The sequence below is a fragment of the Fundulus heteroclitus genome, chromosome 6 (genome assembly GCF_011125445.2).
Source record: "Fundulus heteroclitus isolate FHET01 chromosome 6, MU-UCD_Fhet_4.1, whole genome shotgun sequence".
Lineage (NCBI taxonomy): Eukaryota > Metazoa > Chordata > Actinopteri > Cyprinodontiformes > Fundulidae > Fundulus > Fundulus heteroclitus.
In genome coordinates this window covers 25,198,195-25,213,121 of record NC_046366.1, presented here as the reverse complement: position 1 = coordinate 25,213,121, position 14,927 = coordinate 25,198,195, and the positions used below count along the sequence as shown (strand labels likewise).

Sequence of the window (14,927 nt, the reverse complement as noted above, 5' to 3'; positions counted from 1 at the left end):
ACGCAGAATTGAGATACAAAATACTGGCAGAAAAAAACGATGGCGTCAATTCAATCCATCTATGTATATATTTAAAATGTATTTAGAGCTAAAACTCCAGAAAAGCAATAAGATAATAATAATAATAATAATAATAATAATAATCCCTCTGTTTTAGCTTTGATTTTTGGCTGACAAACATGCGAGGATTCATAGTTAACTAGGTGTAGTTTATTTTGTGATTTCCCTCCTCACCCCAGTGTAAGATGGGTAAATGGATAGAAAGACAGTTTCTCTAGTATTTTCCTTTAACTAAGACAGCAAAACAGTTTCTTCTCCCATCAAGGAAAAACAACTAATGTTTAAGATTTCTTAGCCAGTCAACTAAAATCTATTGAACCTAATGATATATATGGTCCACTAATATTTTTCTCCTTCTGTTACAATTTTTAATCGATACGTTTTTACTGTTAGCCGAAGAACTGCCACTTCTTCATGGCCGTTAACTTGTTGTCAGGCAAAATGCGATGGTTTTGCATAGCACTCTGGGTAATATAGTTCTTCATTAAAACTATCAAATCGGAGACTTAAACGGATAAACCTGTATAAATGAAGTATATACAATGATGGGACTCTTGATAAAACATTATAAATATATATTTTTTTCTTTTTAGGTTTGATTTATCATGTTTTAGTTGGTCTTGTGATTTCGCTCCCTCAGTGGTAAAGTCCAACCCCCCCCCCCCCCCCCACACACAGCCTAATGGAACAGTCCACTTTAAGTCTTGGAGCGAACCTTCCGAACTTTTCTCATTTTGTCTTCCATCGAAGCTACAAACAAGCCGAGATACTTTTCCAGGTTTCTACACTTCCGTTGAAGTCTATACCACGACGAAAACATGGTAAGAGTAGTTTTAAAGGTTTACGGAGAGTTTTATTGGAATGTAAGCTTGTAGAGTTATTTCAGGGAAGATAAACCGGTGTGTTCATTGTGTCAAAAACGACAGTTTTAACTCCGCAGAAGCATTGCGAAGAAGATTTTAGTTCACTTACTGATTTTTCCTGACGTCTTTAGGCACAAAAATACTTAGTCAGACTTTATTCAATAAATTATTTTCGTTCAGCTGCACATTAACGGTGAAAATTTGAGCTAATTACGTTGCACGCTCCCGAGTAGAAAGAGAACCATAAATATCAATACGGTATAAAATAATTGAAAGTATAACATATAATAAGGAGAAAATTTTCGTCATTTTTTAGGTTATTTGGGCTTTTTTTTTCTGAAACTGCTTTAATATTCACCGTTTTTGCCGTTAGTCAGTCTTTGTGCGTTTTTAAAAACTGATCCACCGCTCTAACGGTTTTAGTTCCCGCCGTTGATCCAAACGGTCGCGATGTCAGTCACGTGATCAGAGAACCCGTTTGAAAAACGCGGAACTCGGAGAACCCAAATGGATTTCCCTTTAAAGTTCTGCTGCTGCTTGATTACCACCGGTTCCGTCTCCACCGGTATCCATGTTCTGCCTAAGCAACAACTTTGGACCAGCGGACAGAACCGGCTGACTGAGCTGGGGCGGGTTTATGGAGACCGTTGACCAATCAGAATGTGTTGAGCGCCATGATCGATTGATTGTCGCGCAAGTGGAGGAGGTAAAGGAAAGCTTAGTCGGACTCGGGACCCGCCCTAATAAAAAATGATCATGGTTTTTATGTTATTTTATCATTTCAATTTCCCCACTGAAGAACAATAAATCATGATTTTATTCTAGAGAAAGAGGAAATGCAGCCAGGAGCCAATCAGGGTCATGTGTGGCTCCAGGTCATTTCAGGCTGAAATGTCCCAAAGTTAGGTGGCATGGAAAGCACATTTAAGGCCATCTTTGCTAAGAAGTCATTTGTTTTGTTGCGTTTTCTATGCCACCAGCTTAAGAAATCCCCGTCATCTTCAGAAAATCTGATGAAAAATAGAAATTCTGCTGCAAATGAAAGAAAAAGATGGTTTATTTCTGTCCCTGTTCTAGTAAAGATGAGCAGCTCAGCCTTTGTTGCCATGGAAACCACATCATTAGCACACATTAGCTAATTGAAGTATTTTGCAGCATTTTAGTTATTTTGCGATCATCGTTAAAAACCAGCTGAAAGCCGTTTTGTTCCACCGGGCTTGTAGGTGGTGATTTTATTTAGCTTCTTTTATCTCCATCTTTTAACTTTCCCTCCTTCCTCCTCCAGCGTGAGTGCATCTCCGTCCACGTGGGCCAGGCCGGCGTCCAGATCGGGAACGCCTGCTGGGAACTCTACTGCCTTGAACACGGGATCCAGCCGGACGGCCAGATGCCGAGCGACGCGACCATCGGAGGAGGAGACGACTCGTTCAACACCTTCTTCAGTGAGACCGGGGCGGGGAAGCACGTCCCCAGAGCCGTCTTTGTGGACCTGGAGCCCACCGTCATCGGTGAGTATAGCATCTTTTTTAGGCCTCAGTCGTAGCCGAAGCCACTAAATTGTTGATTAAAACGAGCGTCTCTCCTCAGACGAAGTGCGCACCGGCACCTACAGGCAGCTGTTCCACCCCGAGCAGCTGATCACCGGGAAGGAGGACGCCGCTAACAACTACGCCCGGGGACACTACACCATCGGGAAGGAGATCATCGACCCGGTTCTGGACAGGATCCGCAAACTGGTGGGTAGACGCGTGTCTGAGGACCATGTTAACTGGTTGTGGTGAGCGTGAGCTGAATAATGCAGCTGCCTCTGAAGTGGGCTGAGAAACGTTGTGAAGCCTCCATCTTGGTTCCGTCCTCAGGCGGACCAGTGCACCGGGCTTCAGGGCTTCCTGGTCTTCCACAGCTTCGGTGGAGGAACCGGCTCCGGTTTCACCTCCCTGCTGATGGAGCGCCTGTCCGTGGACTACGGCAAGAAGTCCAAGCTGGAGTTCGCCGTCTACCCGGCGCCTCAGGTGTCTACGGCCGTGGTGGAGCCCTACAACGCCATCCTCACCACCCACACCACCCTGGAGCACTCGGACTGCGCCTTCATGGTGGACAACGAGGCCATCTACGACATCTGCCGCAGGAACCTGGACATCGGCCGTCCCACCTACACCAACCTGAACAGGCTGATCAGCCAGATCGTGTCCTCCATCACCGCGTCTCTGCGCTTCGACGGCGCTCTGAACGTGGACCTGACGGAGTTCCAGACCAACCTGGTGCCGTACCCCCGCATCCACTTCCCCCTGGCCACCTACGCCCCGGTCATCTCCGCCGAGAAGGCGTACCACGAGCAGCTGACCGTGGCCGAGATCACCAGCGCCTGCTTCGATTCGGCCAACCAGATGGTGAAGTGCGACCCTCGCCACGGCAAGTACATGGCGTGCTGCCTGCTGTACCGCGGCGACGTGGTGCCCAAAGACGTCAACGCCGCCATCGCCGCCATCAAGACCAAGCGCAGCATCCAGTTCGTGGACTGGTGTCCCACCGGCTTCAAGGTGGGCATCAACTACCAGCCTCCCACCGTGGTTCCTGGAGGAGACCTGGCCAAGGTGCAGAGGGCCGTGTGCATGCTCAGCAACACCACGGCCATCGCCGAGGCCTGGGCCCGGCTCGACCACAAGTTTGACCTCATGTACGCCAAGAGGGCCTTCGTCCACTGGTACGTGGGCGAGGGCATGGAGGAGGGGGAGTTCTCCGAGGCCCGCGAAGACATGGCCGCCCTGGAGAAGGACTACGAGGAGGTGGGAGTCGACTCCATCGAGGGAGAAGATGAGGAGGGGGAGGAGTACTAGACGGGCCGGCCGGTCCAAAGCCTCCATGTTTTCCTTTAAGTTGAAGCAAAAGTCACCAAAGTCTTTCTTTCTCTTCCTCTGAGCTTCATCTGCTCAGACGTGTTTTAAGAATTACTTTTATTAACGTTTTAAATAGTTTTAAGGCAAAAAAAGTTCTGGATTTTACCTATTTATCTTCTTCTGAGCTTCATCTGCTCAGATGTGTTTTAAGAAAAAGTTTTGTTTACCTTTTAAATTGTTTTAAGGCAAAAAAGTTCTGGATTTTACCTCTTTCTTTATCTTCCTCTGAGCTTCATCTGCTCAGACGTGTTTTAAGAATTAGCTTTATTAACGTTTTAAATAGTTTTAAGGCATAAAAGTTCTGGAATTTACCTCTAAATTCTCTTCCTCTGAGCTTCATCTGCTCAGACGTGTTTTAAGAATAAGTTTTATTTACATTTTAAATACTTTTAAGGCAAAAAAGTTCTGGATTTTACCTCTAAATTCTCCCTGTGGCTCTTGAACAAGGCAGCAGCAACAGTACTGTAGAAATCTATTTCATGTTAATCTGTCCTCAAAGTCCTATGGAATAAAAGCAAAAAAAAAAAAAATTAAGTCTCCTTTGTCGGTCTTTGTTGAAGTTTGTCCAACTGAAAGTCTCCTTTGAAGCAGCAGCGCTGTGTAACTTTTAGCCACCAGGGGGCGCTGGACCTGCAACTTGCTGGTCTAGCGCCCCTGAAGGCCGCTGGCAGAACTGCAGAGCAGCACATAGGCATAATATAAAGTCTATGGAGCAGCAGGTTGAGAAGTCATGGAGTTATTTAGAAAGACGAGGCCTCGTTCTCCTTCTAGATTAAATCCACCATCAGAACCAGAACTTGGTTCTAGACGTGTGAAAACTATCCTGTTACTGTACCACTTCTAAAAAGAACTAACCAGGACCTTCTAAACTTGTTTTGCAGAGCAGTTTTTGGAGCTTTTAATATTGCATTTGGAAGTAAAAAGACAGTAAGTCAAAACTCTCGATTACATGATCCCGACTAACAGTTTTCGGACTATAAATCCATCTTTTCTTCATAGTATGGCCGATCATGAGACTTGTATATCAAATTTAAATGGTCATTTCATTCCGACAAACACAAACCAGGGAGTAAACATTACCGTCTACATGCTGGTGAAGATTCTCAGTCATCCAGGTAATGGTCATTCCAAAAAGAGTAGAAATCAAAGCAACTGGACTTGTTTTCCATACGGTAACCAAGTCCAGTTGCTTTGATTTTTACTTTTCTTGGAATTACCGTCTATAGCAACAAGAGGGTGGTCTAGGCGTGTGAAAACTATCCTGCTCCTGTGACACTTAAACCTTTATTGAAACATTAACTTATAAACAACAAAGACTGAACACATGTCTGTTGTTTTCCTGTTTCAGTCTGCATTCACGCAGCAGAGTGTTGTGTGGTGCAGCTCCAAGGAAACAGAGCGCCACAGAACCCTGTTACTGGGCTGTCTGTGAAGCTAATAGCAGCTAGCGCTAGCTTAAAAGTCTGTTACAACCTCTCTGATGCACGTGAGCTTTGAACTTCCAAACATTCCTGTCGTTGTGGGCAAACTGCTAATGTTTTTGTTGTCCCCACTGACCCTAAAACCTCTCCATTTGAGCAGCTCCAAATATTGGTTAAACTCTGAGGTGTACATCTTCAAGAAAAGGCTTCTCTTTTGGTCAGGACTCAGAGTACATTGCTGTTAAAACTGCCTTCAACGGTGCTCAAGCAACTTCTAGTCCACAGAAGCCTGGCTTTGTCAGGCTGGACTCAAATGCAGATAAACTGGAAGGTACAAGATTTTAATAATGAAAAAAAAAACTATTTACAACAGGCATGAGAAACAGGGCAGGGAAACAAACCATGAGGCTTAAAAGAGAAGTTTGGGCCTATAAATAAATAAGAAATCCTCTACCAATGTTAACTAGAAGAGTGGTCAAATATGCTGTCAGAATTATAGGACCTTGTTGAAGATACTTGCCCAAATCTTAGTGGTGTTATATGTATATTTGAGACTGTATGTATTATTTTGACTATGTAAGAAAAATAACATTAAATTACAACTTTTTAAACAGTTTCTACTTTTTGAAAATGATGGCGTTTGTGCTGTATAACTTTTTCCCTTCAGAATTAAGATGGTATTCCTGCCAGTCATGAGTCTGTGTGTTAAACCTCTCATCAGTAGCCCTCAAACATCCTGAAAAACAATGCTAAAGATCTGCTCAGAAGAATATTATCTAAATAATTTTTTTTATACTTACTAAGGTAGCTTACTTTGTTTTGCGTTGAGGGTGATATAAGTTTAATAGAAACAGTAACAAACGGTTCAAATTTATTTCTTCTTTCAATTTCAGACATGTTAAATGTTGACAAGGGTGGCTTTGGGGAAAATGGGGCTTTCATCTGTTATTTCATCACCACTTTAATGGCAGCCTTCACTGGCGTTTCACCTGCTGTTCTAATCCAGACAAAGAAATCATCCAGGCATGCCTCAGAGTCCTCTGCTGGCTGAAAGGAGGTTGTGCAGAACGCCGAGCCTTGCCTGGATCTGACCAGGTCTGCAAAAAAGACAACATGTGTTAGTTTTTTTTTTAGATTTCTTTTGTGAATTTAAAGTTAGTGCAACAAATCACTGCCTTGTTGCTAGGCAACAAGTTAACGGCCATGAAGAAGTGCCAGTTCTTCGGCTAACAGTAAAAACGTATGGATTAAAAATTGTAACTGAAGGAGAAAATAGTTGACCATATATATAATTAGGTTTCAATAGATTTTTAGTTTGACTGGCTAAGAAATCTTTAACATTAGTTTTTTTTTCCTTGTGAAAGAAACTGGTTTTGCTGTCTTGGTTAAAGGAAAATACTGGAGAACTGTCTTTCTATCCATTTACCCATCTTTACCACTGGGGTGAGGAGGGAAATCACAAGATAAACTACACCTAGTTAATTACGAATCTCGCATGTTTGTCAGCCAAAAATCAAAGCATAAAACAGAGGGATTATTGTTATTATTATTATTATTATTATTATTATTATTTTATTATTGTAGCTTAACTGGAGTTTTAGCTCTAAATGCATTTTAAATATATATCATAGATGGATAAAATGGACGCCATCGTTTTTTTCTCTTTAATTTAATTACACTTTTTTCTACAAGATCATCACCTTAAGGACAGCATCGGGCCCGGATCTGGGTAAAACCGAGCTGGATCTGGGTCTTTTTTCACAACGGGCAGAAATCAGCACGGATCTAGGCCAGAAGTGGGCCGCAGGTGCTGCAGAGCTCCTACATGTACCGTCAGATTTAAATATAATATAATATAATATATTATAGCACTCTTTTGCATTTTAGCCATGTCAGTTAATATTACAGTCATTACATCCTCACAACCATGCAGGGGAACAAGAAGAAGACTGAAGAAGCTGTGGCAGACGGAACCCCAGAACTATGATTAATTATCCTGACACGGAGGAGAGACACAGCTTGTTGGTTTTGGAATAAAATCAACAAAATCCTTAACTTAACTCGCCTTTTTGTTCTCTCTCGTAAATCCCATGCAAACTGTCATGTTTCTTTAAGTTTGTAAGGAAGCCTTCAGGTAAGTGATTGTCTTTGCACTGGGGCATCCAGTGAGAAACGAAGGAGTGAAGCTGCCAGTCCATCATGTCTTTCATATAAACATGTGTTATTTCAAAATTCTCTCCAAAAAAACTCCTTTAACAAAGCTTTTTCTGACTCACAAATCCTTTGTAAAAGCTTAATGACGGAGTTAAAGGCTGTCCGAAATCGGCACAGCAATCCAAAGCTCCTTTCCTCTAGTGTTCTTACTGTTGACCCTATGAAACATTTTAAGAATATTGAATTTACTGTTTATTTAAACACATTGTAATAACAGAATAAAACTTTTCTGCCTGTCCCTTCATTTTTCATGCACACCAGTCTCATCAGTTCCGTGAGTGGGAGTCGTCCAAAACTTTTTTATGACACATTAATTCATCTATTAACTGTATATTTTAAAGCTACCAAAGATATTTTAAATGTATATAACTTAGAAAGAGATATAAAATAATACAACACTAAATGCTATGAGTAGCCTGCAATGGTGTTTAGGATCCAGCAGGTGTCATCGCTACCATCGCTAGTTCTGATGTACTCTGTGTACATTAGTCGCTTGTAGTTCACTTCAAACTAAGCTGGTAATGTTTTCTCCTTTTCTGTAATTTGTTTTATTTGCACGTTCCTTTCCTTGGCTGCAAATGGCTGTTTCAAACTAACTCAAGGACACTGAGACTGTCACAAAAGGACCACAGGAGTTTTTGATATTGGTACTTATATAAAGTTTACGTCAGGGCTGGATGATTGAGAACAAAAGCATATTGGTAAAAAAGAAATCATACTGATCCACATCGATAATTATCAACATATTCAAAACGTATATTTTAAGTGCAGCCCTGGCCATTTTATTTTATTTGACCTTTTTTTTAGATACAGAACGCACAAACACCGAATTCAAACTCAACCCTTTATTCAACCAAGGTTTTACAAAAACTGCTAGATTTTAATAAAGAATGCGTGCTCTCTGAACTCTTTGAAGGAGATGAAGCGTTCCTGGGTCTGCGCTTGTGATTGGTTGGGAGGATGTAATGACTGTAATATTAACTGACATGGCTAGAATGCAAAAGGAAGAAAAACTGTTATTCTATTGAACTTTTTATTGACCCTTTTTTTCTGTCATCGATATACGTCTGTCGATCCATATATATTGTTATTGAATTATTGTCCAGCCCTAGTTTATGGAATGTTTATCATTCTAAGCTTCACTTTTATTTACCATCATAGAATTTTTGGTTTGTTTCACATTAAAATAAAAATTTCTTAAGCAACAAACGTGTGCTGTATTATATTATATTATATTATATTATATTATATTATATTATATTATATTATATTATATTATATTATATTATATTATATTATATTATTAGATTAGATTAGATTAGATTAGATTCAACTTTATTGTCATTACACAGGTACAGGTACAAGGCAACGAAATGCAGTTTAGGTCTACCCAGAAGTACAATAGCAGCAAGTGCAGGATAAACAATGGTTCTATAAGTACAGGATATGGGTTTTTTACTGAATAAATATAGAGATGGATACTATTATAAACAGAATTTTACTGATAGATATATATATATAAATATATTATATTAAAAATATATTTAAATCTGACGGCGCTGCATTTTGTGACTCTAGTTATTGTACCGGGCCCGGTCTGGCCCAAATAGGTCTGATTTTTAAATAAAACTTCAGGCTATGAAATGTAGAAATATGTAGAAAAAAGTGTAAATAAATTAAAGAGCTATTTTTGTACAATATCCTGCTTTTGTCTCTTTGGAAGCCAGATCTACTTTGCTCATTTTTAACAGGGAAATCCTTGGTTAACTTTGTCAATACTTCAGGTTTAGTCTTGATGTGAACAGTAAATTCACATCTCTAAAATCAGATCATGATGAATGGACCGTATGACGCAGAATTGAGATACAAATACTGGACAGAAAAAAACGATGGCGTCAATTCAATCCATCTATGGTATATATTTAAAATGTATTTAGAGCTAAAACTCCAGAAAAGCAATAATAATAATAATAATAATAATAATAATAATAATAATCCCTCTGTTTTAGGCTTTGATTTTTGGCTGACAAACATGCGAGATTCATAGTTAACTAGGTGTAGTTTATTTTGTGATTTCCCTCCTCACCCCAGTGGTAAAGATGGGTAAATGGATAGAAAGACAGTTCTCTAGTATTTTCCTTTAACTAAGACAGCAAAAACAGTTTCTTTCACATCAAGGAAAAACAACTAATGTTAAAGATTTCTTAGCCAGTCAAACTAAAAATCTATTGAAACCTAATGATATATATGGTCAACTATATATTTTCTCCTTCTGTTACAATTTTTAATCGATACGTTTTTACTGTTAGCCGAAGAACTGCCACTTCTTCATGGCCGTTAACTTGTTGTCAGGCAACAATGCGATGGTTTTGCATAGCACTCTGGGTAATATAGTTCTTCATTAAAACTATCAAATCGGAGACTTAAACCGGATAAAACCTGTATAAATGAAGTATATACAATGATGGGACTCTTGATAAAACATTATAAATATATATTTTTTTCTTTTTAGGTTTGATTTATCATGTTTTAGTTGGTCTTGTGATTTCGCTCCCTCAGTGGTAAAGTCCAACCCCCCCCCCCCCCCCCCACACAGCCTAATGGAACAGTCCACTTTAAGTCTTGGAGCGAACCTTCCGAACTTTTCTCATTTTGTCTTCCATCGAAGCTACAAACAAGCCGAGATACTTTTCCAGGTTTCTACACTTCCGTTGAAGTCTATACCACGACGAAAACATGGTAAGAGTAGTTTTAAAGGTTTACGGAGAGTTTTATTGGAATGTAAGCTTGTAGAGTTATTTCAGGGAAGATAAACCGGTTGTTCATTGTGTCAAAAACGACAGTTTTAACTCCGCAGAAGCATTGCGAAGAAGATTTTAGTTCACTTACTGATTTTTCCTGACGTCTTTAGGCACAAAAATACTTAGTCAGACTTTATTCAATAAATTATTTTCGTTCAGCTGCACATTAACGGTGAAAATTTGAGCTAAATTACGTTGCACTGCTCCCGAGTAGAAAGAGAACCATAAATATCAATACGGTATAAAATAATTGAAAGTATAACATATAATAAGGAGAAAATTTCGTCATTTTTAGGTTTATTTGGGCTTTTTTTTTCTGAAAACTGCTTTAATATTCACCGTTTTTGCCGTTAGTCAGTCTTTGTGCGTTTTTAAAACTGATCCAACGTCTCTAACGGTTTTAGTTCCCGCCGTTGATCCAAACGGTCGCGATGTCAGTCACGTGATCAGAGAACCCGTTTGAAAAACGCGGAACTCGGAGAACCCAAATGGATTTCCCTTTAAAGTTCTGCTGCTGCTTGATTACCACCGGTTCCGTCTCCACCGGTATCCATGTTCTGCCTAAGCAACAACTTTGGACCAGCGGACAGAACCGGCTGACTGAGCTGGGGGCGGGTTTATGGAGACCGTTGACCAATCAGAATGTGTTGAGCGCCATGATCGATTGATTGTCGCGCAAGTGGAGGAGGTAAAGGAAAGCTTAGTCGGACTCGGGACCCGCCCTAATAAAAATGATCATGGTTTTTATGTTATTTTATCATTTCAATTTCCCCACTGAAGAACAATAAATCATGATTTTATTCTAGAGAAAGAGGAAATGCAGCCAGGAGCCAATCAGGGTCATGTGTGGCTCCAGGTCATTTCAGGCTGAAATGTCCCAAAGTTAGCTGGCATGGAAAGCACATTTCAGGCCATCTTTGCTAAGAAGTCATTTGTTTTGTTGCGTTTTCTATGCCACCAGCTTAAGAAATCCCCGTCATCTTCAGAAAATCTGATGAAAAATAGAAATTCTGCTGCAAATGAAAGAAAAAGATGGTTTATTTCTGTCCCTGTTCTAGTAAAGATGAGCAGCTCAACCTTTGTTGCCATGGAAACCACATCATTAGCACACATTAGCTAATTGAAGTATTTTGCAGCATTTTTAGTTATTTTGCGATCATCGTTAAAAACCAGCTGAAAGCCGTTTTGTTCCACCGGGCTTGTAGGTGGTGATTTTATTGAGCTTCTTTTTATCTCCATCTTTTAACTTTCCCTCCTTCCTCCTCCAGCGTGAGTGCATCTCCGTCCACGTGGGCCAGGCCGGCGTCCAGATCGGGAACGCCTGCTGGGAACTCTACTGCCTTGAACACGGGATCCAGCCGGACGGCCAGATGCCGAGCGACGCGACCATCGGAGGAGGAGACGACTCGTTCAACACCTTCTTCAGTGAGACCGGGGCGGGGAAGCACGTCCCCAGAGCCGTCTTTGTGGACCTGGAGCCCACCGTCATCGGTGAGTATAGCATCTTTTTTAGGCCTCAGTCGTAACCGAAGCCACTAAATCGTTGATTAAAACGAGAGTCTCTCCTCAGATGAAGTGCGCACCGGCACCTACAGGCAGCTGTTCCACCCCGAGCAGCTGATCACCGGGAAGGAGGACGCCGCTAACAACTACGCCCGGGGACACTACACCATCGGGAAGGAGATCATCGACCCGGTTCTGGACAGGATCCGCAAACTGGTGGGTAGACGCGTGTCTGAGGACCATGTTAACTGGTTGTGGTGAGCGTGAGCTGAATAATGCAGCTGCCTCTGAAGTGGGCTGAGAAACGTTGTGAAGCCTCCATCTTGGTTCCGTCCTCAGGCGGACCAGTGCACCGGGCTTCAGGGCTTCCTGGTCTTCCACAGCTTCGGTGGAGGAACCGGCTCCGGTTTCACCTCCCTGCTGATGGAGCGCCTGTCCGTGGACTACGGCAAGAAGTCCAAGCTGGAGTTCGCCGTCTACCCGGCGCCTCAGGTGTCTACGGCCGTGGTGGAGCCCTACAACGCCATCCTCACCACCCACACCACCCTGGAGCACTCGGACTGCGCCTTCATGGTGGACAACGAGGCCATCTACGACATCTGCCGCAGGAACCTGGACATCGGCCGTCCCACCTACACCAACCTGAACAGGCTGATCAGCCAGATCGTGTCCTCCATCACCGCGTCTCTGCGCTTCGACGGCGCTCTGAACGTGGACCTGACGGAGTTCCAGACCAACCTGGTGCCGTACCCCCGCATCCACTTCCCCCTGGCCACCTACGCCCCGGTCATCTCCGCCGAGAAGGCGTACCACGAGCAGCTGACCGTGGCCGAGATCACCAGCGCCTGCTTCGATTCGGCCAACCAGATGGTGAAGTGCGACCCTCGCCACGGCAAGTACATGGCGTGCTGCCTGCTGTACCGCGGCGACGTGGTGCCCAAAGACGTCAACGCCGCCATCGCCGCCATCAAGACCAAGCGCAGCATCCAGTTCGTGGACTGGTGTCCCACCGGCTTCAAGGTGGGCATCAACTACCAGCCTCCCACCGTGGTTCCTGGAGGAGACCTGGCCAAGGTGCAGAGGGCCGTGTGCATGCTCAGCAACACCACGGCCATCGCCGAGGCCTGGGCCCGGCTCGACCACAAGTTTGACCTCATGTACGCCAAGAGGGCCTTCGTCCACTGGTACGTGGGCGAGGGCATGGAGGAGGGGGAGTTCTCCGAGGCCCGCGAAGACATGGCCGCCCTGGAGAAGGACTACGAGGAGGTGGGAGTCGACTCCATCGAGGGAGAAGATGAGGAGGGGGAGGAGTACTAGACGGGCCGGCCGGTCCAAAGCCTCCATGTTTTCCTTTAAGTTGAAGCAAAAGTCACCAAAGTCTTTCTTTCTCTTCCTCTAAGCTTCACCTGCTCAGACGTGTTTTAAGAAATAGTTTTATTAACGTTTTAAATTGTTTTAAGGATAACAAGTTCTGGATTTTACCTCTTTATCTTCTTCTGAGCTTCATCTGCTCAGACGTGTTTTAAGAAAAAGTTTTGTTTACCTTTTAAATTGTTTTAAGGCAAAAAAGTTCTGGATTTTACCTCTTTATCTTCTTCTGAGCTTCATCTGCTTAGATGTGTTTTAAGAAAAAGTTTTATTTACCTTTTAAATTGTTTTAAGGCAAAAAAGTTCTGGATTTTACCTCTTTATCTTCCTCTGAGCTTCATCTGCTCAGACGTGTTTTAAGAATAAGTTTTATTAACGTTTCAAAATTGTTTTAAGGCAAAAAAAGTTCTGGATTTTACCTCTAAATTCTCCCTGTGGCTCTTGAGCAAGGCAGCAGCAACAGTGCTGTAGAAATCTATTTCATGTTAATCTGTCCTCAAAGTCCAGTGGAATAAAAGCAAAAAAAAAAAAAAAATAAGTCTTCTTTGTCGGTCTTTGTTGAAGTTTGTCCAACTGAAAGTCTCCTTTCAAGCAGCAGTGCTGTGTAACTTTTAGCCACCAGGGGGCGCTGGACCTGCAACTTGCTGGTCTAGCGCCCCTGAAGGCCGCTGGCAGAACTGCAGAGCAGCACATAGGCATAATATAAAGTCTATGGAGCAGCAGGTTGAGAAGTCATGGAGTTATTTAGAAAGACGAGGCCTCGTTCTCCTTCTGGATTAAATCCTCCATCAGAACCAGAACTTGGTTCTAGGCGTGTGAAAACTATCCTGTTACTGTACCACTTCTAAAAAGAACTAACCAGGACCTTCTAAACTTGTTTTGCAGAGCAGTTTTTGGAGCTTTTAATTTTGCATTTGGAAGTAAAAAGACAGTAAGTCAAAACTCTCGACTACATGATCCCAACTAACAGTTTTTGGACTATAAGTTGATCTTTTCTAAATAGTATGGCCGATCAACTGTATATTTTCTCCTTCCGTTACAATTTTTAATCGATACGTTTTTACTGTTAGCAAATTTATATCAAATTTGTATATCAAATTTAAATGGTCATTTCATTCTGACAAACACAAACCAGGGAGTAAACATTACCGTCTACATGCTGGTGAAGATTCTCAGTCATCCAGGTAATGGTCATTCCAAAAAGAGTAGAAATCAAAGCAACTGGACTTGTTTTCCATACGGTAACCAAGTCCAGTTGCTTTGATCTTTACTTTTCTTGGAATTACCGTCTATAGCAACAAGAGGGCGGTCTAGGCGTGTGAAAACTATCCTGCTCCTGTGACACTTAAACCTTTATTGAAACATTAACTTATAAACAACAAAGACTGAACACATGTCTGTTGTTTTCCTGTTTCAGTCTGCATTCACGCAGCAGAGTGTTGTGTGGTGCAGCTCCAAGGAAACAGAGTCTGTCAGAATTATAGGACCTTGTTGAAGATACTTGCCCAAATCTTAGTGGTGTTATATGTATATTTGAGCCTGTATGTATTATTTTGACCCTGTAAGAAAAATAACATTCAATTACAACTTTCTGAAAATGATGGCGTTTGTGCTGTATAACTTTTTCCCTTCAGAATTAAGATGGTATTCCTGCCAGTCATGAGTCTGTGTGTTAAACCTCTCATCAGTAGCCCTCAAACATCCTGAAAAACAATGCTAAAGATCTGCTCAGAAGAATATTATCTAACTCATTTTTTTATACTTACTAAGGTAGCTTACTTTGTTTGCATTGAGGGGGAT

General features: G+C 42.1%; 2 protein-coding genes across 3 annotated transcripts in view; both read left to right on the top strand.

Annotated features, from left to right (window-relative positions):
- Positions 1-14,927, top strand: part of atcayb (ATCAY kinesin light chain interacting caytaxin b) — an 86,705-nt gene that overhangs the window by 5,147 nt on the left and 66,631 nt on the right. The gene's annotated exons all lie outside the window — the stretch shown is intronic.
- Positions 744-13,326, top strand: LOC118563465 (tubulin alpha-1B chain-like). 2 transcript variants are annotated; one of them, XM_036138408.1, is made up of 6 exons: positions 744-881; positions 2,209-2,431; positions 2,511-2,659; positions 11,525-11,747; positions 11,827-11,975; positions 12,099-13,326. In XM_036138408.1, exons 1-6 carry the CDS (start codon positions 879-881, stop codon positions 13,074-13,076), a joined length of 1,725 nt encoding a protein of 574 aa, XP_035994301.1. In that variant the 5' UTR covers positions 744-878; the 3' UTR covers positions 13,077-13,326. The 2 variants fall into 2 exon arrangements, with proteins under 2 accessions (XP_035994301.1, XP_035994300.1); XM_036138407.1 differs by lacking the exons at positions 744-881; positions 2,209-2,431; positions 2,511-2,659 and adding an exon at positions 10,057-10,194 and having other exon boundaries at positions 12,099-13,321.

What these genes read in the sequence shown, in the direction of transcription:
- LOC118563465 (XM_036138408.1), top strand. An exon ending in CCTGGAGCCCACCGTCATCG is followed by an intron (nt 11,748 to 11,826) that starts GTGAGTATAGCA and finishes GTCTCTCCTCAG; the next exon opens with ATGAAGTGCGCACCGGCACC. An exon ending in TGGACAGGATCCGCAAACTG is followed by an intron (nt 11,976 to 12,098) that starts GTGGGTAGACGC and finishes TTCCGTCCTCAG; the next exon opens with GCGGACCAGTGCACCGGGCT.